Genomic DNA, 20,335 nt, shown 5'->3' with positions numbered 1-20,335 from the left:
TTAGTTATCCACATCCATCGGGACGACGTCTGGTGCCGCGTTTTTGTTATTCTCAATCTCAGGGTCATCGTTGTTGTCTTGATCCTGCTCGTCGTGGTAGAACTCTGCCTCGTGCTGGTGCTTTCCGTCGCTTTCAGAGCGGCTTTCCGGGTCAATTGCATCTTCATCTTCTTCGTGCAGCATTCGAGTCGGAGGGGCTTGCTGCATCTGGACACTTGGCGCTCCGGTGATTGTGCGTAGATTCTCGAAGATCTTAATCCTGTTGCACAATACACATTCGAAGTCAGTATTGATCCATCCTCGACGAACACTTGCGCAGGCCAACTCACTTGTGCTTTTCCAAATACTCCTTAGAGTTGTCGTTCTTCAGATCCTTGTCGGGCACAAGGTGAAGCTTGAAGTCTGGTGTGTAGAACTCGAAGTAGTCGTTGTACGGGATGTTATTTGATACCTCCTGGTTGACGAGAATTGAGGTCTCGTATGCCCAAGCGCGGGAAACGTTGCGAATTCTGTAGCCACCGCCGCCCACCACCAGCATCGGAAGCCCATATCCCTTCACGAAGCGGACGCACTCGCCATGACCTCTGGTTGTCACGTTGAAGCAGCCCAGACGATCTCCTGTCAAGGAGTCAGCTCCACATTGCAAAACCACCGCAGTGGGGCAAAACGTTTCCATCACTTTGTCGATCACCGGCTTGAAGATGCTCTCGTAGCTCTCGTCATCCATTCCGCTGTGCAGTGGGAAGTTCACCGCATAATATTTTCCGCTCTTAGCACCAATATCCTGTCGGGATGCAAAAAAAAAGTCAAACCAATGGTCGATAAGTCAGCCTAAAGCGAGAACGCACTTTGATGTCACCCGTGCCAGGGAAGTAGTCGCCATACTTGTGAAAGGACACCGTCATCACTCGGTCAGTGACGTAGAAGGCTTCCTCCACGCCATCGCCGTGATGTGCATCGATATCGATGTAGAGAACTCGCGGGTGGTACCTGGTTACAGTCTCGGTTAGGTCCAAAGTACAACAGATCTCCACCACCCCAACATTTCACGCCACTTACTTTAGCAGCTCCAATATACCTAGCACGATGTCGTTCACGTAGCAGAACCCCGATCCTCCCGCCTTCTTCGCGTGGTGTAGACCCCCCGACCAGTTGATCGCGATGTCACACAGTCCAAAGTTGAGTCGCGCCACGGCATCTGCCCACCCCAACAGCGCCACCAAAAGCTACACGTCACCTCTGTCCGCACCACCTCAACACATCAACAACACCACACCACAAACCTAGAGTCCCTCCCGTGTAGATCTGGCAGAAGTCGAAGACGCCGTCGAACACGGGGCAGTCCGTGTCGCTCGTCTCTCCGAAGTTGTCTGTTCAGCACCTCGTCAGTCCCCACTTCCAACCGCTAAACCTCTGCCTGCTGGACGTACACTTGGCCAGGTCCATGGTCATGTCTCGCTGGGTGGCGGGGCTCACGCGCTGCAGGAACTCGATGTAGTCGGGCGCGTGGAAGACCTTCATCTCGTCCGCGGACGCCCAGTGCGGCTCCTGCACGGAGACCGACAGTCAGCCCCTGCACCTGCACCTGCACCTATAGCCAGTCTAGCAGCAGTAGAAGCTCACAAAGATGTCCATCTTCTGGTACAGGTCGTAGTTGACCACCAAGTGGTGCGCCAGCTTCATGCGGTGCGGCTTCATGGGGTGGCCCGGCCCGTAGTAGAAGTGGCCCACCTCGGCTGCGCATCGGCAAGAAGAGAAGAGAAGCCCTTCGCATTAGCTGCTGGGTCTTTGCCCGGCTCTCGTCGCTACCTACGGTGGTAGAAATACGCCACGCGCTTCTTGGTGGCCGCGGCCATCTGACGCGCCTCCAGCTCTGCTTGCTCCGTCCTAAAAGGCGACAAAAGGCGAATGACGCGCTTCAAAAACCGGCGTCGTCCGTCGTACTTAACGCAGCCAAAACCTCCATCTGTCTATCTCCCAACTAAGTACGCTTCAACTCCCCCTTCCCATCTCCTCCCCAGCAAAACCTCTTCTACCTTATACACCCCTCATAACCGGCACTAACGATTTCCACAGGTGCGTCTACCAAGGGCTCCGATCCAGCAGTTCAGTCTTCAAATTGCCTCCGACATGCGAGCAGCTCCGTTCTCCGCGTCCTTCCGCCGCCTGGCCTCGCGCCGCGCCGCGCTGGCCCCGCAGGCCGCGAGCCTCAGCACGGCCAAGCCATCGTCCTCGTCGGGCCTGCACACGGCCGCGTACCTGGCCATCGGCGGCGGCGCGGCGGCCGCCGTCGTGGCCGCGGCCAACGGCGTCGTGCCGCACGAGTGGCTGATCCGGCAGCTGGCCGAGCCCATGATGCCCGTGGTGCGGCTGTTCGACCCGGAGACGGCGCACCAGATCGCCGTGCAGTGCGCGCGCTTCGGCCTGACGCCCAAGGACCCGGAGAGCGACCCGGCGCTGCTGCGCGTGCAGGCGCTGGGGCTCGACTTCCCCAACCCGCTGGGCATCGCCGCCGGCTTCGACAAGCACGGCGAGGCCATGGAGGGCATGCTGGACATGGGCTTCGGCTGCGTCGAGATCGGCTCCGTCACGCCCGAGCCGCAGCCGGGCAACCCGCAGCCGCGCGTCTTCCGCCTGTACGAGGACCGGGGCGTGATCAACCGCTACGGCTTCAACAGCAAGGGGCTGCAGTACGTGGGCGGCCGCCTGGAGAGGTACGTGAGCTCGCGCACGCAGCGCCAGGGCAACGGCCACCGCGCAGGTGTGCTGGGCGTCAACCTGGGCAAGAACAAGCTCACGGAGGACGCCGCGGCCGACTACGTGCTGGGCGTCCACGCGCTGGCCAAGTACGCGGACTACTTGGTGGTGAACGTGTCGTCGCCCAACACGCCCGGCCTGCGCACGCTGCAGGGCAAGGTCCAGCTGCAGAACCTGCTGGTACGCGTGCTCAAGGCGCGCGACGAGGTGGCGGCCCAGGAGGAGCGCCGCATCCCGCTGCTGGTCAAGATCGCGCCCGACCTCACGGAGGACGACAAGCAGGACATCGCCGACGTGGCGCTGGAGCTCCAGCTGGACGGCCTCGTCGTCTCCAACACGACGCTGAGCCGCCCGGACACGCTCAAGGGCGAGGCCAAGGGCGAGGTCGGCGGCCTCAGCGGCCTGCCCGTGCGCGACCTGTCCACCAAGGTGCTGGGCGACATGTACAAGCTCACCAAGGGCCAGATCCCGCTCATCGGCGTGGGCGGCGTGTCCACGGGCCAGGACGCGTACGACAAGATCCGCGCCGGCGCCTCGCTCGTGCAGATGTACTCGTGCCTGATCTACGAGAGCCCGCTGGCCGTGCCGCGCGCCAAGAAGGAGCTGGCTGCGCTGCTGCGACGCGACGGCTACGAGAGCGTGGCCGACGCCGTCGGAGCCGCCCACAAGTAAGGACTCGAAAACTTGCCTGGACTCCTGCTTCTACATCTCGACGCAATCCGCTCTCGTTGCATCAGGGATAACGAGACAGATAACTCACAATGCAGTGGTCTACCGTACATGTACTTCAGCGAGCAAAAAGGCAACTTCAACGTACCCACGCTCCTCAACCGCGCCTCTCATTGGAGGAAAAGGCTCAACCGTTACCAAACTGGTACCTGCTTAGCAATCCGACCGCCAGGTCGCAAAGAAGACAGTCACTGTCACAGTGGAGGATAATGGGGAGAGTGGCCAAGTGCGAGTCCTTGGAGCTCGCGTCGGGCGAGCTGTCGGCGGACGCGCATCTGAGCGACCCGCCTGCCCATGACGAGGGTGCGGCCAAGGCGCAGTCGCTGGCCGTGGTGACCGTGAAGAACTTCGTGAGCGGCACCATGGGCGGCGGTTGTGAGGCCGTGGTGGGATATCCCCTCGAGACGGTCAAGTCGCGCATGCAGACGCAGCAGAGCGGATCCAAGGCGTTCGCGGGGCCCCTCGACTGCCTCAAGAAGAGTCTGCAAGAGGGAGGTGTCACGTCGCTCTACAGGGGCGCGTCGCCGCAGGTTTTCCGGTCGGCTATGAGGTACCGGGACTTCGTTTTGGAAATGGGGCAGTAACTTGCCCATTTCTTGTAGATGCAGGGAGTTTGCGGTGGCGTTCACTCAGATTTTTGGTGCTCTTGTTGATGGTGGTGGCTGTGACTGCGCAGCGCGTCAATCATGTTTGGCCTCATGGGGCAGTATCGGTACTTCTACTCCAGGACGCTGTTTGACAACCCGGACTACTCGCTGATCGCGGCGGGCTTCTCGACGGGGTTTACGGAGGGGTTGCTGTACACCCCGTTCGAGACTATTAAGGTCAGGATGCAGACCATGTACGGAGGCACCCGCACACGGATCAGCAATTGGCAGTGTGTCAAGGATGTGTACGGTCGCAACGGGGTGGGAGGACTGTATCGCGGCTTCTGGCCCACGGCGGGGCGTGAAATGCTGGGCAACGTCACGTACTTCATGGCGTATGAGGCGACAAAGGAGAAGATGCTGGACCGGTTTGTGCACAATGTGCCTGGGCTGTCGCCCGAGTCGGCGACTTTACGCACCTACCAGTCCATTGCCTTCTCCGGAGGCTTCGCTGGTTTCATGTATTGGCTCGTGGTGTTCCCCGTAGATACGGTGAAGTCCGTCCTTCAGGCCGATCGCCTGGACAAGCCTCGCTTCTCGGGTGTGGCTGACTGCTGTCGACAGCTCTACGCTGAAGGAGGCCCGAAGAGGTTCTACCGCGGAATCACACCATCGTTGCTGCGAGCGTTCCCCGCAAACGCTGTCACCTTCGTCGCTTTCGAGAAGACCATGAGTTTCCTGAACCAATTCTTCTAACGGAATCAACACACCAGATATCCAAATACAATAGTCTGAATGAAGTACACCTGCACAGGGCACCGGTTATTAGTCGTGAAACAAGAGTTCTAAAGCTTTGCAGCGTTGCATAACGCAGCTAGAACAGCACGATCTTCATGTTGCTGTCCTGCTTGTTGAGCTGCGGGATGAAATAAAACTGCAGCAGGTCCACCATCTCGGTGGCTGTGTCGTTCAGCTCCAGGACCGTGAGCTGCTTCTTGTCCTTCTCCATGTCAAAGATCACGTGCGTCGTGTGCTTGAGCGACAGCGCGTCCATCTCCAGCAGTTTCTTGACACGCGCTGGCGTGCCCACCGCGATCGGCAGATACATGCTCGCGAGCTGCTTAGCCTGCTCATCCACCTTCATGTGCTTGCTGAAGAGCTTGGCGATGCGGCAATTGAACGACTTCAGGTGTCTGGGATGAACGTACAGCAACAACGACAATAGTAACATCAGCACTCACACCAAACACATCGCCAGCGCAGCCACTGCAGCACTCACTTGTGCACCTCGACACAGCGCAGCGCAGACGAACAGAGGATGAGGAAGTACGGGCTCTTGTCGCGACGCTTGCCCTTACCCAGGAAGTCTCTCTTGTGCGTCGGCAGCAAGTGATGAATGTACGTAGGCAGCAGCTCCAGCCTGTGCTTGCCCAGGCCCTTCGGCGCCACGAAGTGCGACTCTAAAACAACAACATCACCATCACCATCAGATCTTGAATAGGCCGCATGTAGACCTGTACAGCCGTCTCTCCACGCCTCTCACCGTTGAGTCCGTCCGCCAGCTCCAGCGACGTCATCTGGCCGCCGCGGTGCTTGGTGTACGCGTCGTTGACGATCTTGAAGTACTCGGTGCGCGTCATCCTGTGGAGCCCCTTGGCGTTCTGCCTGGGGCGCTGGGCCTGCTGCAATAGATAGAGAGGAACCACGTCAGCTTTTCTTCTCCCTCTCTATAGTCATATTCCTGATTGCAGCACGCACGCCGGCGTCGGTCTTCTGCTTCTTGGCGGCGTCCTCCTCCTCCTCCGCCTCTGCGTCACCATCGGCGTCGCGGCCGCGCTTGACGCCCTGGGCCAGCTCCAGCTCCGCCTCCTCCTCGAACTCGTCCTCGCTGCCGGCCGACATGACGCTCTCGTCGTCCGACGCGTCCACGGCCTCCGCCGACCAGTTCATCTCCAGCTCATCGTCGTTGCGCGGCGCCGCCATCGTAGTCTCTACTGTATCAATCGCTCTGTGTCGCTTGGGAGCCAACCGCGGCGCGAAACCTCTCGAAACCGATATCCATGACAGCGGCGCATCACCATGAACTTTCTGATTGGCTGAAAGTAGTAAATCCTCAGATCTGATTCGCATGGCATCCGTCATCATCATGGTCTTTGCAACTTCAACTTGACCAGCGTGACCAGCTTCACCTTCACTTTGCAATTCGCCACGTCGAGCTCACATCGCTTCGTTCCATTCTTCCTCCTATCTTCTTTCTTCTCTCCTCTCAATGCTTCGTCACTGTCTCCACCGTCCTCCTCTCTTACGCCCTCAATGCCGACGGGCGTCGTCCTTGCAGATCGCCGATGAGTTCGACTACGTCATTGTAGGCGGGGGCTCGGCTGGCTGCGTCCTCGCCAACCGCCTGAGCGCCGACCCAAGCAACTCGGTGTTGATGGTGGAGACCGGCCCAATGGACCGCGGGCTGCTGGACTCCATCCGCCTGGCCATGCCGGCCATGCTCCCTGCCAACCTCGTGGACGCCCGCTACAACTGGAACTACGTGACGGAGCCGCAGAGGAACTTGAACGGCCGACGCCTGACGTGGCCGCGGGGCCGAGTGCTCGGAGGCTCGTCGTCCATCAACGCCATGATCTACAACCGAGGACACGCCCTGGACTACGAGGACTGGCTGGAGTCCGGAGCTCAAGGCTGGGGCTATGCAGACTGCCTGCCCTACTTCAAGAGGGCTCAGACTCATGCTCTAGGAAGGGACGACTACCGGGGCGGGGACGGACCTCTACACGTCACCAGGAGGCTGCAGCGAAACCAGCCGTTGTTTCAAGCCTTCCTGGATGCTGCGGTGCAGGCGGGGTATCCGTTCACGGAGGACGTGAACGGGTACCAGCAGGAAGGAGTCGGGTGGCTCGACTTGACCATCCACAACGGCTCGAGATGCAGCGCGTCAGCGGCGTATTTGACGGAGTCTGTGCTGACACGGGAGAACTTGACCGTGCTGACGGATACGTTCGTGAACAAGCTGGTGTTTGAAGGCAAGCGCGCCGTCGGGATTGAGATGGAACCTTTCAAAACAAACAACGGCGATCAACCACCGAGACGAGTTCAAGCGGCGAAAGAGGTCATTTTGTCGGGCGGCGCCATCAACTCGCCGCAGCTTTTGATGCTGTCGGGGGTGGGAGACGCCAGGCATTTGAAGGAGGTTGGGGTGCCGCTTGTGCACCACCTCCCGGCAGTCGGACGAAATTTGGAGGAGCACCTGGGCGTGTACCTGCATGTCACGTGCACGAAGCCTGTCACGCTCTATCATGCGACGCCACACTTCCCACACAAGATGGCGTGGATGGGGATTCAGTGGCTCACGTCAAAGACCGGAGCTGGCACCTCCTCACACATTGAAGCTGGAGGGTTCATCCGCAGTGCGCCGGGCAAACGTCACCCTGATCTCAAGTGGCAATTTCTCCCTGGCGCCAGTGACGAGGACCGCCAGCTCCTGCGAGACGGACACGCCATGATGTTGCATTGTACACCACTGCGCGCGACGAGCCGAGGATTCATCAAGTTGAGAAGTGCCAACCCGCGCGAAAGCCCCATCATCCAGCCAAATTATCTCGACACGGAGACTGACCGAGTGGACATTCGCAACGGCGTGCGCTTGACTCGCGAAGTGCTCCGCCAGCAAGCTTTTGATAAGTTTCGGGGCGATGCCGTCTCCCCGTCCGACGACGTGCAGTCCGACGCCGAGATTGATGCCTGGGTTCGACAACATGCCAGCACGGATTACCACCCATCCAGCACGAACCGAATGGGCTTGGACAGCGATGTCAATACCGTCGTGGACTCCCAGACGAGGGTGCACGGGTTAGAGGGGCTACGCGTGGTTGACGCCTCTATCATGCCCAACAACGTCAGTGGGAACCTCAATGCACCAACCATCATGCTTGCCGAGAAGGCTGCCGACATCATTCTTGGTAACCCAGCGCTTCCTCAGTCCGACGTACTGGTGTATGAAGCTACGGACTGGGAGGCAAGTCAAAGGTGAGGGAGACATGAGCACACTGGCAATAAAAATCGTCCACTTAACAAAATCTGTCCCGTTGTCTTCTTCAAAGTAAGGAGCGAGGTTGGTGCGTTAGTCAGCGCCATGTCCCGTCATTCTTTTACGTTGGGTGCGTCCCAGGGTGACAATATGCTCTGAATTTGAGTCGGACATCAGCAAAATTGCCTCCAGTTCTCGATTTTCGGTCCAAGTGCAGAGATGACAACTTCTACCAAGATTTCAACGACTCAACTCTCGTCCGGGTTGGCGTCAATCGGGCAACGTCAGTACCATCCACTGCTGTCTAAGTTGCAGCGACCCGACCTCGTGCGCGCACAGGGGTTTATCGACGGCGAGTGGGTCGAGGCGCTTGGCAACGAGCATTTCATCGTCGAGGGTATGCAGTGTGAGGTATTCTTCACAGGCGGAACTAGAATTGACTCATGGAAGTGTTGTGCCGTTTGCAGATCCTGCGACGGAGCTGGAAGTTGCTCGCGTGACTAGCATGGGGGCCGAGGACACTCACACTGCAGTCACTGCAGCGATGTCGGCTCAGCGTGAATGGAAGAGGTCCACCCCACCGGTAAGACATTCGATGGCACCGTGATCAAAGCGTCAACGACTAATGGGGTGCTGGGTATCTCGTCTCCATTACTATGTAGGGTCGAGCGAAGCTGCTGAGAGAATGGGCGGCTGCGATCACTGCTAACAGTCAAGACTTGGCAATCATCGGATCCGTGGAGTGCGGCAAACCGCTGGCTGAAGCCAAGTGGGAAGTTGAGCTTGCCGTTGGCGTGATCGAGTACTTCGCTCACGAAATCGTGCGCTCCAGCGGGTTCCTCATTTATCCGAGCGATCCGAGGCAAAAGATTCTTGTCTCGAAGGAGCCCGTTGGTGTATGTGGTATCGTGACGCCGTGGAATTTTCCTTACGCGATTTTGGGTCTCAGTCTCGGGCCTCCGCTCGCTGCTGGGTGCGCTGTTGTGGTCAAACCTGCAGGCGAGACGCCGCTGTCGATGCTTGCCTTGGCCACGCTCGCTGAGGAGGTGGGGTTTCCAGCTGGAGTTATCAATGTGGTGACTGCCCCTCGAGAGAGATCGGAGGAGGTTGGGCGCGTGCTGACGTCAAGGACCGAAGTCCGAAAAATCTCGTTTGCGGGCTCGACACAAGTTGGAAAGTGGCTGATGCGTCAGTCGTCCGAGTCTCTCAAGCGTCTGTCGCTCGAGCTGAGTGGCAACGCGGCGTTCATCGTGTTCGAAGACGCCGACCTGGACAAGGCCGTCGATGGTCTGATCAATAGTAAGTTCTCCAACACCGGCCAGGCCTGCATGGCGAGCAACCGCATCTTCGTCCACTCCTCGGTCTACGAAGCGTTTGCTGCCAAGGTCGTGGACCGAGTGAAGCGACTCAAGATGGGTCTGCCTCTCGAAGAGGGCGTGCAGCTAGGCCCGCTCATCGGACCCTCGGCCGTCAAAACAGTCGCCGGTTTGGTCGAAGACGCAGTAGCTCACGGCGCGAAGGTCCTGCTTGGTGGAAGAACGAGCGACCTGGGCAAGAACTTTTATGAGGCCACGGTGCTGCTCGACGTGAACGAGTCCATGCGTGTGTGGCGAGAGGAGATTTACGGTCCTGTGATTCCGATGTCCTCGTTTTTGAGCGAGGAGGAGGTGGTGCAGAAGGCGAATGCTACTGCCGCTGGACTCGCCGCGTACTTCTACACTCGGGACGTGGCTCGCATCTTTCGCGTTGCCAGCGAGTTGGAGTGCGGCATGGTCGGCGCGAACAGCGAGCTGGTGACGCACGTCGGGGCTCCGTACGGCGGCGTGAAGGAATCCGGGCTCGGTCGGGAGGGAGCGGCCGAGGGCCTGGAGGAGTACCAGGAGACCAAGATGGTTTGCATCGGCGGGCTCGAGTAACGCTTGGTCGTGCCGGAGCCTGTCCCAATGAGCTCACTAGGACGACTCATGGCGGGTGAAGCCTGTTGTGAACCTGTTGCATAGTGCGCGTTTCCTTGGTGGCGAAAGTTTCATGATTCAATGGTCGGTTCGTTTCAAGCTAAGCCATGAACTAACAGCACAACTGCCAGCAGCCTGCTCCTTGCTACTCACTCTATCAGCCCCTCACTCTTGTTTTTGCCGTCCAAGCCTCGCACCGTTCACCTCGAGACCCTCTCCTGCTCGTTCCACACTAACGATGAAGTTTTCGCTGTCTGCTGCTCTTTTGCTGCTGGGAGGTACCGCCTTCCAGTCTGCTCTGGCCGAAGACCCCGCGTACACCTACAAAAGTGATGACTCTGATGCGTTGAGTCCGCCCGAGTGGGCCCAAGGCTACCCGACGTGCGGTGGTTCCAGGCAATCACCCATCGACATCACCGAGTCCAAGCTGTGCAGCGTTTACCAGCCCCCTCCAGGCTCGTTCGCGGGCTCCTGCCCAGACTACAACATGACGGAGAACGAGGAGTCTTACAAGGCCACGGTAATTGGAGGTACGCTCACGTGTCTTGGCTAGATCGCCACCATGCTTCTGTCAATGCTCACATGTTGCTGTCCGCCCAAACTGTAGGCAACTGCACCGTCATGGCCAAGGGAGAGACCTACAACTACGCCCAGTTCCACGTGCACACTCCGTCCGAGCACACCATCGACGGCCAGGCGTTCGACGGAGAGATTCACTTCGTGCACAAGAAGGCGGACGGCTCGGCGGCGCTCGTGATCGGGCTCTTCCTCCGGAAAACGGATGCCGCCGACACGGAGCCGGCCGTCGACATCATCGTGGACGCCATGAGCGACGTCACCTTCAACACGTCGATCCCTATGACCCTGTACGTGTTATCTACGTTCCAACAACTAGTAAAACTGTGGTGGTGATTGTCACCAACGCTTGTTGTTCCTGCAGCGGCTCGTACTCGGAGCTCATCGGAGCTTACGTCGAGAAGGGCCACGTTTTCAACTACGCCGGCAGTTTGACGACCCCGCCGTGCACCGAATTCGTGGACTGGTGGGTGGTTCGCACTCCGATTCCGATCTCGTCGGCCCAGTTCGACCGCATCGAGGCGAACCTCGCCGAGCTTGAGATCACTGACGACGGCAAGAACGCTCGTCCTGTCCAACCTCTCAACGGCCGCACTGTCACGACGTACAACTAAACTTCCGCTGCCAAACGAATAGACAACTTGGCGTATATACAACACTTGTGTTTGACCCGCTAATAACTGGTGTGCATCAGCAACGATTTCTGCTCTCGCTGAACCTATCATCCCTCGCCGCGGATTCTCCTGTAGTCATCACTTCTTTTGAGCGCAAGGAATCCCGTGTGTTAGGTTTGGGCTCATTCCCAAAGGAGCTTTGCCGAGCAAATAAGCAGTCGAGCCGCAACTCCACTTCGCTTCGCAGCGCCACGTGAGCCAGTCGCTGGGAATGCCAAGCTTGTGCGCTCCAAGGGTTTTGTGAATGGCGAGCGGATCGAAGGAGTGAAGGCAAATACTTCTCCGTCGTAGGTAAGCGAGGCGGTTTTGTTTGAATAGTGTCTTTCGCCTGCAGCTCAACTAGCCCGTGATTGCATTGCAGACCCTGCCACCGAAGAAGACCTAGCTCACGTTGCGTGGATGGGAAAAGCAGAAGCCCACGAAACCATTGCGGCTGCAGCCCAGTGTCGATGACAGAACGTCGCCGGTACGTCGTAGCAAAGTTCCTTCCTTTAACGCGAATTTTGGGATCGGACATATGAATGTCCATGAAATCGACTAGGCTCGTTCGGCGGTGATGAAGAAATGGCACGCCCTGGTCGTCAAGAACGTGGAGGATCTCGCAGTGATCGCGTCTTGAGAGAGCCCTACGCATCTTGAGGAAGGTCGAGCGGAGGCGGATTTCACTGCTGGCATTATCGAGTTCTACGCGCACGAAATTGCGCGCTCCGGTGGGTACTCGCTCCAGTAGGTACTCGTTTTTTCTGTCGGCCGCTGACAAGATAGTGCTGGTCATGAAGGAGCCCATCGGCGTGTGCACTATCATGTCACCCTGGAATTTTCTCTACGCGACGGCAGTACGCAACTTGGTTCCTTGTGTGGCATCTGGATGCGCTGCAGTTGTGAAGCCGTCGGGCAAAACTCCTCTGTCCATGCTAGCGCTGGCGAAGTTGGGAGAAGGTGCTGGCGTCTCAGCAGGGGTGATCAACGTGATCACAGTGCCTCGCGGCAGTCACTCCGGGATTGGAAAGGAGCTGAGCGAGAACCCCGATGTATGCTTGGTCGCGTTCACGGGGCCCACTTCTGCTGGCATAAAGCTGGTGGAGCAGGCTGCCTCGACGGTGCAGTACGTTGTCCTCGAGCTTGGCGGCAACGCCCCGTTCATCGTGTTTGAAGACACCGAGATCGAGAACGCGCTCGATGGACTCATCGCAGCCAAGTTTCGCAACAGCGGGCAGACGTGTGTGACCAGCAGTCGCGTATTCGTGTACTCGTCTATCTACGCCAAATTCACGGCTAAGCTGGTCAAACGTGTGAAGAATCTCAAGCTTGGGTTGCCACTCGAGCACGGAGTGAAGGTGGGACTGGGGAAGCGGTTGAAAAAGTTGCCGGCTCGGTGGAAGACGCAGTGCTGCGCGGGGCCAAGGTTCTGGTCAGTGTACAGCCCAGTTACGTAGGCAAGAATTTCTACGAGGCCACCGTCCTGGCGGATGTGAGCGAGGAGGTACGAATCTGGAGTGAGGAGATTTCCCGCCCGGTCGTTCCGCTGGTAGAATCTCATTGTGATCATATACAGAACTGATCAGATCTATGAACAGGTTTTTTGCATAATGCAAATGGGAGGGCACTTGAGCATAGCTAGTGACGGCAAGAATTACAGTGCATGCACAGGTGCTGCACGGATAGATGGCAGGCAAAAGGCAGGTATATGATTGAAGTTAGCTGGTCAACAGGCTAGTATCCGTGCTAACAGTGGTTGCATTTATTACCTGAAGCAGCAGCAGATGACGAAGCAACAGGGCAGGGTTTTCCAATTCCTCCGGCAGATCAACAGCGTTGGGCAGCACAATAGTCTCGCGCGCTAAGCGGCGAGCGCGTCCACGCCGAATGTCGGCCAGTTGCTGAACATACTCAGCCGAAATCCGCTTGATAACTGTCACAAATGTAGCCATTGAAGGGTGTGGGGGTGGGGAAGCGAGTATTGAGAACGCGCTTAAAGCGTTCTAGCGGATTGTTTGTTCGTGCTACTAGCTCGTCATCTGTCCCATGAACATTCTAAAGTTCTACAGAATAGCCATCAATCCACGTTCGTTGAAAGTACTCCCAAAACTCGTGCCACTTAGGCACCGAGTATCGAATTTCTTGCTCAGCGCAACGGCGTTTCATTTCCAGCTGAACCCACGCAATACCCCGTGACTTGACGTGATCAGGGTTGACCACAGTCAACATGCCGATGACTCCTCGAGTCATCGCAACATTGCACTCGTCATCAGGAATAGCATAGCGTTTCATGGCACGTCGCAGGGCTTGTTTCATGTGAAACAAGCAGCCCAACACGATGGCATCGCGGAATTATGTTTGCACCGCGTCCACCAACGCAGATTCGCTGTCGCAGTTAACCTCAGCTGGGCTCAGCTGCTGGTCGGTAGCTTGCACGACAAAGTGTATCATATCCCAGTACGCGTTACTGGTGCGCGATGTACGTAGAATGTAGAACACCGGAAAAAAGAGGCCGGACGCACGGTCATGAACCATGAATATCACACATTTTTGGAAGTTGGTTGGGACACATCTAAATGTGCCATCAATAAAAAGAGACACATTATTGTAGCGTAGCAGGTTCACTAACACGGGGTGCGCCCAGCCGAGCAAACGTGTTGGGCGATCCACGTCTTGGGAGTTGGCGGAAACAAAATGGAATTGATAAAACGAGACGGCTTCGTTAAGAGCTAGTGACAGTGGTGGAATCTCCACAGAACCATGAACGTCACCACTGTAGAGACGAGACATTGCTCGAAACACACGTGCAATCACCTGAGCCTCCGAAATTCAAATCATCACGTTGTTGTTATCATTCCCGTAGAAAAGGTTGCGCAGCTCCTGCAATATTTGACGTGCCGGTCGGGCAACGTCGCTAATAGCCAGTGTATCGGCCATCTCCTTCATGTCTTCCTGGACATCAGCCAGACCGCTAGCGACACGCTCGTTTCGGCAGGTGTGCGGGCGCACACTGGAGTAGCCCATGCGGTCGATGCGAAACTCCATAGTCCCCTTGCGCGAAACTTAGAGCAACGGAACGAGATTTTCCGTGACGACGCCCACGCGCGCGTGTATTAGTAGCCTAGGTAGAAGTACGTCGTGCGCTCCTGGCGGGGCTCCGACGCCGTAGCGCCTGCAGCCGCCAGCGGTGCCTGCTCACCGAAGCCGCCCACGCCTGGGTCAGCCATCGCGCCCTCCAAGCCGAAGCTGCCAGCACCTGGGTCTGCCTTTTCCTGTTGCCAACTGAACGCCAAGCTAGCGACCGCTGGAGCTACGTGTCACCTCTACCGGTCATTTCCCGATCTTAAACCAGATCCTGCTGAAATGTCTATGTTCCTAAACCTGATCTGTTCCATATATGATCACATTGAGAGCTAACCGTTCCGCTGCTCGTCTTTTCCAGCGAGGAAGAGGTGGTGCGAAAGGCGAACGACACGCGGTTGGGCTGGCTGGGTACTTCTACATGTACACGTACATGTATAATGTGGCGTATCTTCCGCGTCGCCAGCAAACTGGAAACCGGAATGGTTGTTGCTAACGCTGGGGTGGTCTCGATCGCTCAGGTTCCGTTTGGCGGCGTAATGGAATCTGGGAATGGTTGTGAAGGTTCACCCGAAGGTTAGGATAAGTACTTGGAGTCCGAGCTGGCGTGCATTGGCGGACTGAACCGATTGAAGTACTTGGAGTCCAAGATGGCGTGCGTTGGCGGACTGAACCGATTGAACTTGTGACAGTCAACGTGCTATTCATTCTCTCGTCACTGTGGGTCGTATTCAAATGGTACGGTAAGAAAAATAAATATTCAGGTTGGTGGGTGCGAATATCAATCCGTGTTCTTGAAAATGTTTGCTTTCAGAAATACTTGAAAGGCAAACCGACTCAATACGTCATGTACGTAGGTGCTTCAGCCAGTGCCCTATTCTTGTCCCGCATTGAGAATAGCTTGTTTGGGTCCTATTTCCCCAGCTTCCGTTCCGGCTTATTTTCTCAACAAGCATCTTACATCGTGAACAAATTGTTAATCTTCGCTTGATCGGTGTAGGGAATGTACTTAACAGGCGATGTCTGTAAGAAGGAGGAGAAAGGATCAAACGGGTGGAAAGTGAAGGAACACGTAATTTCGGCACTGATCGGTTTATGCTATTACTGATCTAGATCGAAAGCCCAGCATTTCAAACCAAACAAACTACCATTCGTAAAATGCATCGAGGGCTATAGATCGTGTCACTGCCACGGCAACAACGCCCCTCCACTGTATGCTTGCAATTTTCTTGAAAACACTCGCGGTACTCGTCTGCCAGCTGTTCAGTAGATGAGATATTTGTATGAGGGCAGCATCTTCAAACAGACCGATAACCAGGATGAGGATATTACGATATGCATAGCCAAACGCAGCGCAGTAACGACTCAGCTAGTTAATCATTATGCCTCTCTAGTGTGTATGACAGCTCTGCCAACTCCATTTAAAAAATCAAATTCCGGATTATCATTTTTCGATTTCCCACTCGATCGTTGCCCCTCCTTACAGGCAATACCTGTTAAATGCCCAAGTTGGTGATCCGCGATCGCATTTTTTCCCCATCGCAGCCTGTACTTAACGAGGTATGAAAGCCACTGCCGGAATTCTGGGCTTTCAATAATGTCGTCAACCTGTCCAATTCGCATGATCTCGAACACTTCATCTCGAACACTTCTAGCGGAGATGGCAGATTTTTGTGTGGTTATATACGTAACAGATTTGATCTTAGAACGGACGGAATTACTTTCAGTACGGTCGGACGATGGAACAGAACTCGTTCGATGCATTTGTATAGCTAGCTTCGTATTATCTATATATCCCTGCCGTCGGTAAGCTACGTTAATCTTGTTATAATAGTCAAGGCAGCAACAGAGGACTCGAAAGCCGCAAGCACACCATCTACAGCAAGCCACCCACGGCGTCGTTCTCATCACCACAGCTCTCTTCAGAAGAAAGCTCGACGGCAACAGGTTCGTCGTCGTCAGCGTCGTTCCGGATGTCGGCTTGTATCTCAACAGGTGAAGGCAGTCGAATCCTTTCGCGGGGAGGGCGGCGTGTACATCCGCGTGAGACATCAGCAACCCGGCGAACGTAATCAGCGGAGAGTGTATTGATGACACTTATGAACGTCGTCATACAGAGGTGGGGCTTCAAAAAGCAGCGATTGATCTCTCTATTGTAGCACTCTAATGTGTTGCTAGTTTGCGGAATGAGCTCGTTACTCAGTCCGAAGACGTTCCACACGTCCACGTCGTATTGTTCGAGTCACGCCCTTACAAAATACCACCAAATGCCTCGCTGCTTTGCCTAGTGACGTAGTAAAACGGAAAAGAAGGCAAAACCTCATTTAGTGCCACAGAAAGAACAGGGATCTCCACAACCCCGTGAACATCACTGCTGAAGTACTAATTGCGTGCTCGATACACGCGACGGAGGACTTGCTGCCCAGAAAGGAACCGTAGAACTGATCGTGTAGCGTCTACCAGATATGGTGCGAGGGCAGAGGAACTTGCAGGATCACCAGTGTATCAGCTTGGCGCTTCATTGCTCCGGTGACGCTCACCACACGCCTGGCTTCCAACGGCACACGACACACGTGTGGGCGACAAGCAGAAAACACATGGCAGCGATGGTGAACTCCACCGTGCCACTGCAACGTTGCCCTTCGCGGGATTTACTATAATGGTAATCAATCTTCCGTGAGGACATCTACGCTCGAACGTATTTATACACACGGTAGTAGCATGTCGTCGGCTCTTCGCGGTCGCAAGCGCTGGGGCCGCTGGCAGCGACACCTCCGGATAGAGCGAGCTGGGTTGTCCTGGTGGCTTCTATTAGCGCGGTTCGGGCTGCGACGGCACCTTCTCCTGACGTGGCCTGGGCTGCGGGGGCACCTCTGGTAGTGGGACTGAGGCGGCCCCTGGTGGAAGTTCACGTGGGTCTGCGGCGGCGCCGCCTGGTGGTTTATATAGCTTCAGGTAGTGAAGTGGGTGCTGAGGCGGCGTCTGGCGACGCGACTGGGACTGCGGCGTCGCCTTCATTGCCTGGCGGTAGCACTTGGCTCGCGGTCGGTGTACCCACCTTTGCTGACGCGTGCATCTTGCCGAATGAGCCCGCAAATAGGATCCTAGGTCAGAAGCGCATTCTCGTCGCTACAATACCAGGTGTGGTGTAGCAGAACGCACAAATGAGTCTTCGCAACAGACACAACAATCGCCGAGCTAGTCGGCGCTTATCGGCCTGCGCCAGGTTGTCCCCAGCGGTTCGGTCCTTCCGGGACAGCAGTGGCGGTCCTCGCCGAGACCAGGCAACCAAGCCAGTCGATCCTCCGGAAGTCAGCTGAGCTCACTGACTCCCGTTCCACTGAAACCCGTGCCCTCCACCAAAGGGTGGACGACGGCGCGCGAGCAAAGGCTTCTCGGCTAGAAGTGTCACAGCACCCGGGCTATCCGGCGTACCGGCTCGCAGACTCGGCGAGACCTTCCTTGGCGCACTCGGTGAGAAATGCTCTTCCCGGGCCGGCTTGTCTCTTGGCACTACCTGTCAACACCCTACAAGCTATGCCTCTCGGGTGCTGACGGCAGACATAATCCAGCCCGCGCAGGGACTTACCGGACAGTGTACGCTTGTCTTGGACTGGGAAAATTCAGCTCAGTTTGTTTGTTATCTCTCCGAAGAGCCGCTAAGGCTCTAACCTACTTTTCCTTGTGTCCTATACAAATACCTAATGAAATGAAGGGGTTTCGGATCCTAACTGACCCCTCACTGAGTCCCTATGTAACTATCTTGAGATCTCGCTGACTTCATGACTCAGTGAGAATTACCGTATCCACTCTTACTTTGCAACTACAGACCGCTCTGACTTTGAAACGCTTGGCCGATCGGCAGGAGTACCGTGACCGCTCCCACTCTGACACACAAACCGCTCTCACTCTGATACACCTTGATAGTACTGTGGACGATCTGACTCTGAGACACCACATCGCTCTCATTCTGCAACGCCTTCGCTCGCCCAGGCTGCTGTCACCGGAAATCGGTGTCGGGTCACCTGCTGGTCACCGAATTTTGGTGTAGCACTACACCACAGAACCATGGCAATCTCACAGCACAAGTACATTGATGAACTATTGAAAAATGTCAATATTGGGCATTGTACAGCACTGACTACGCCGCAGCTCAGAGGAGTAGAGCTCGTAGCAGAAACAGAGTTGTCAGCTCAGGAAGGAGCGACCCCAAAAAATCGATTTTAGAGGGATAGTCGGTTTACTGCAATATCTGGTAAGAGGAACAAGACCAGACATTGCGAATGCAGTGAGAGAATTGAGTGAATTCCCGTCGTGTAACAATAAGACCCACTGGGAGGCAACGAGGAGAGTGCTCAAATGTTTGAATGGGGTTCGACGTACGGTCTCCTTCTTGACGGGAATTCGAGAACAGTGACGTGTGAAGCGTACACAGGCGCAAGCTTCGCGTGTCAACCCAAAGAACGTAAGTCCGTAACTGGGTATGCGATCACTATGGTTGGAACCAGTATCTCACGGTGTAGCAGCATACAGGCATGTGTTTCTCTCTCAACAGCAGAGGCATAACTCATTGCACTAAGCGAAGGAGCAAAATAAAGCGAATGGTTTTGGTACTTGCTGAGGGAAATGGGATTTCCGCAAGGGCAACCAGTACAGGTGCGGTGCGATAGTAAGTCTGCTATTATCACGGTCAAGAACGCAGGTAACCATAAGGCGACGAAGCATGTTCAAAGTCTCTATTTGTTCACAAGAGAACTAGTAGAAGAGGGAAGGCTGGATATACATTACTGCCATACGGATGGCATTGCAGCAGATATTCTGACTAAAGCACTACCGGCAACACAGTTTGCTAAGCTCAGAGAGCTGATAGGGGTGAAAAATCTTAAGACTACTCACGACACTTTGTGGGAGTGTTGAGCCTGGGGCTCGACGGCCTGGCGCCGGTTCTACGCCAGCCCCGCGGAACGCCAGGTGCGGTAAAGAAACCGACCGGTCTTCCCGGGATGTGAACGCGAGCACCGCGCAGCACCGGCGCCAGGCCGTCGAGCCCAAGGCTCAATACTCCCACTAAATGTCATGAGTACTCTTAAGATTTTTCACCCCTATCAGCTCTCTGAGATTGACATTCTTCGTGAGCAGTCTATTCCCGACTACTTGCAGCATTGCAACCTCACGCCTTTTGTGAAGTCGCTGTCGAAGGCATACCCAGGCAGTGAGGCAAAACCTCAGTGTTTGCATCCAGCGAAACGTCCTATACGATGATTTGACTGTCTGGGACCACTTGTCATGGGTGTGCGCATTGAAGTCAAGCCTGGGAATCAAACCGTCTTCGAGCATGTTTGAGTCACTAAGCTGCAACAGTTTGGACTTGAGGAGAAGCAGGATGCGTTATCGAAAACTCTATCAGGTGGACAAAAGCGCAAACTGTCACTTGTTCTACCACTATTGGATTCATCTCGTGTCGTCTTACTTGACGAGCCAACCGCTGGGATGGACAAGAAGGCACGACTGGATACCTGGGGCGCGTTAAAACGTGCTGTTACCCACCGTGCTGTGATCCTGACGACTGATTCGATACAGGAAGGGCAGGCTTTGTGCGAGAACATTGGCATTGTCGCTGAAGGCAATGTGAAGTGTTGCGGTTCTAGCTTGTTTCTCAGGAACCAGACAGAATAAGAATAGGTATATTTAGTTAAAGTATACGAAGGCAAATGTCGATGAAGTCTACAGTACTACGCCAATGGCAAGTATGGAGCCATTAGGGTTAGGGAGACTGCTTCCTCTCTTCGATACAGAGGCTTTGTGCGATGAGGAATGGAAGCAGCGGATAGGAAGTGAGGACGGTGTCCTAACTTCCACTTTTACTACGGACTGAGCACGTCTGTAAGATAGCAATAGGATATCGCTAAAATGGCTAATAATGACAACTGACAAACAAAACAAAAGCGTTCTTTCACTTTA

General features: G+C 55.7%; 5 protein-coding genes across 5 annotated transcripts; 3 read left to right on the top strand and 2 right to left on the bottom strand.

Moving 5' to 3' along the window:
- IUM83_19066 (Histone deacetylase) lies at positions 1-1,856 on the bottom strand (the record flags this gene model as incomplete). The annotated part of the gene is made up of 8 exons (XM_067944095.1): positions 1-259; positions 330-784; positions 849-990; positions 1,060-1,198; positions 1,284-1,370; positions 1,431-1,548; positions 1,624-1,736; positions 1,814-1,856. 8 exons carry the CDS (start codon positions 1,854-1,856, stop codon positions 1-3), a joined length of 1,356 nt encoding a protein of 451 aa, XP_067787808.1.
- A 274-nt stretch (positions 1,857-2,130) lies between these two features.
- On the top strand, positions 2,131-3,429 carry IUM83_19065 (dihydroorotate dehydrogenase (fumarate); the record flags this gene model as incomplete). Its single annotated transcript, XM_067944094.1, has 1 exon — positions 2,131-3,429. The coding sequence occupies one exon, from the start codon at positions 2,131-2,133 to the stop codon at positions 3,427-3,429; it is 1,299 nt and encodes a 432-aa protein (XP_067787810.1).
- A 266-nt stretch (positions 3,430-3,695) lies between these two features.
- IUM83_19064 (putative Mitochondrial Carrier (MC) Family) lies at positions 3,696-4,829 on the top strand (the record flags this gene model as incomplete). The annotated part of the gene is made up of 2 exons (XM_067944093.1): positions 3,696-4,036; positions 4,163-4,829. 2 exons carry the CDS (start codon positions 3,696-3,698, stop codon positions 4,827-4,829), a joined length of 1,008 nt encoding a protein of 335 aa, XP_067787809.1.
- A 118-nt stretch (positions 4,830-4,947) lies between these two features.
- IUM83_19063 (putative ubiquitin-specific protease) lies at positions 4,948-6,056 on the bottom strand (the record flags this gene model as incomplete). The annotated part of the gene is made up of 4 exons (XM_067944092.1): positions 4,948-5,266; positions 5,353-5,533; positions 5,617-5,755; positions 5,832-6,056. The coding sequence occupies 4 exons, from the start codon at positions 6,054-6,056 to the stop codon at positions 4,948-4,950; spliced, it is 864 nt and encodes a 287-aa protein (XP_067787812.1).
- A 469-nt stretch (positions 6,057-6,525) lies between these two features.
- Positions 6,526-11,871, top strand: IUM83_19062 (Choline dehydrogenase; the record flags this gene model as incomplete). Its single annotated transcript, XM_067944091.1, has 9 exons — positions 6,526-7,827; positions 8,449-8,506; positions 8,577-8,692; positions 8,772-8,820; positions 10,544-10,594; positions 10,672-10,930; positions 11,005-11,106; positions 11,754-11,780; positions 11,856-11,871. 9 exons carry the CDS (start codon positions 6,526-6,528, stop codon positions 11,869-11,871), a joined length of 1,980 nt encoding a protein of 659 aa, XP_067787811.1.
- Positions 11,872-20,335: the final 8,464 nt, after the last annotated feature.

This window comes from Phytophthora cinnamomi (assembly GCF_018691715.1).
Source record: "Phytophthora cinnamomi strain GKB4 chromosome Unknown Contig57, whole genome shotgun sequence".
NCBI classification, from domain to species: domain Eukaryota; phylum Oomycota; class Peronosporomycetes; order Peronosporales; family Peronosporaceae; genus Phytophthora; species Phytophthora cinnamomi.
Note: the sequence above shows the minus strand (reverse complement) of the source record. Positions and strands in the feature narration are given on the sequence as shown.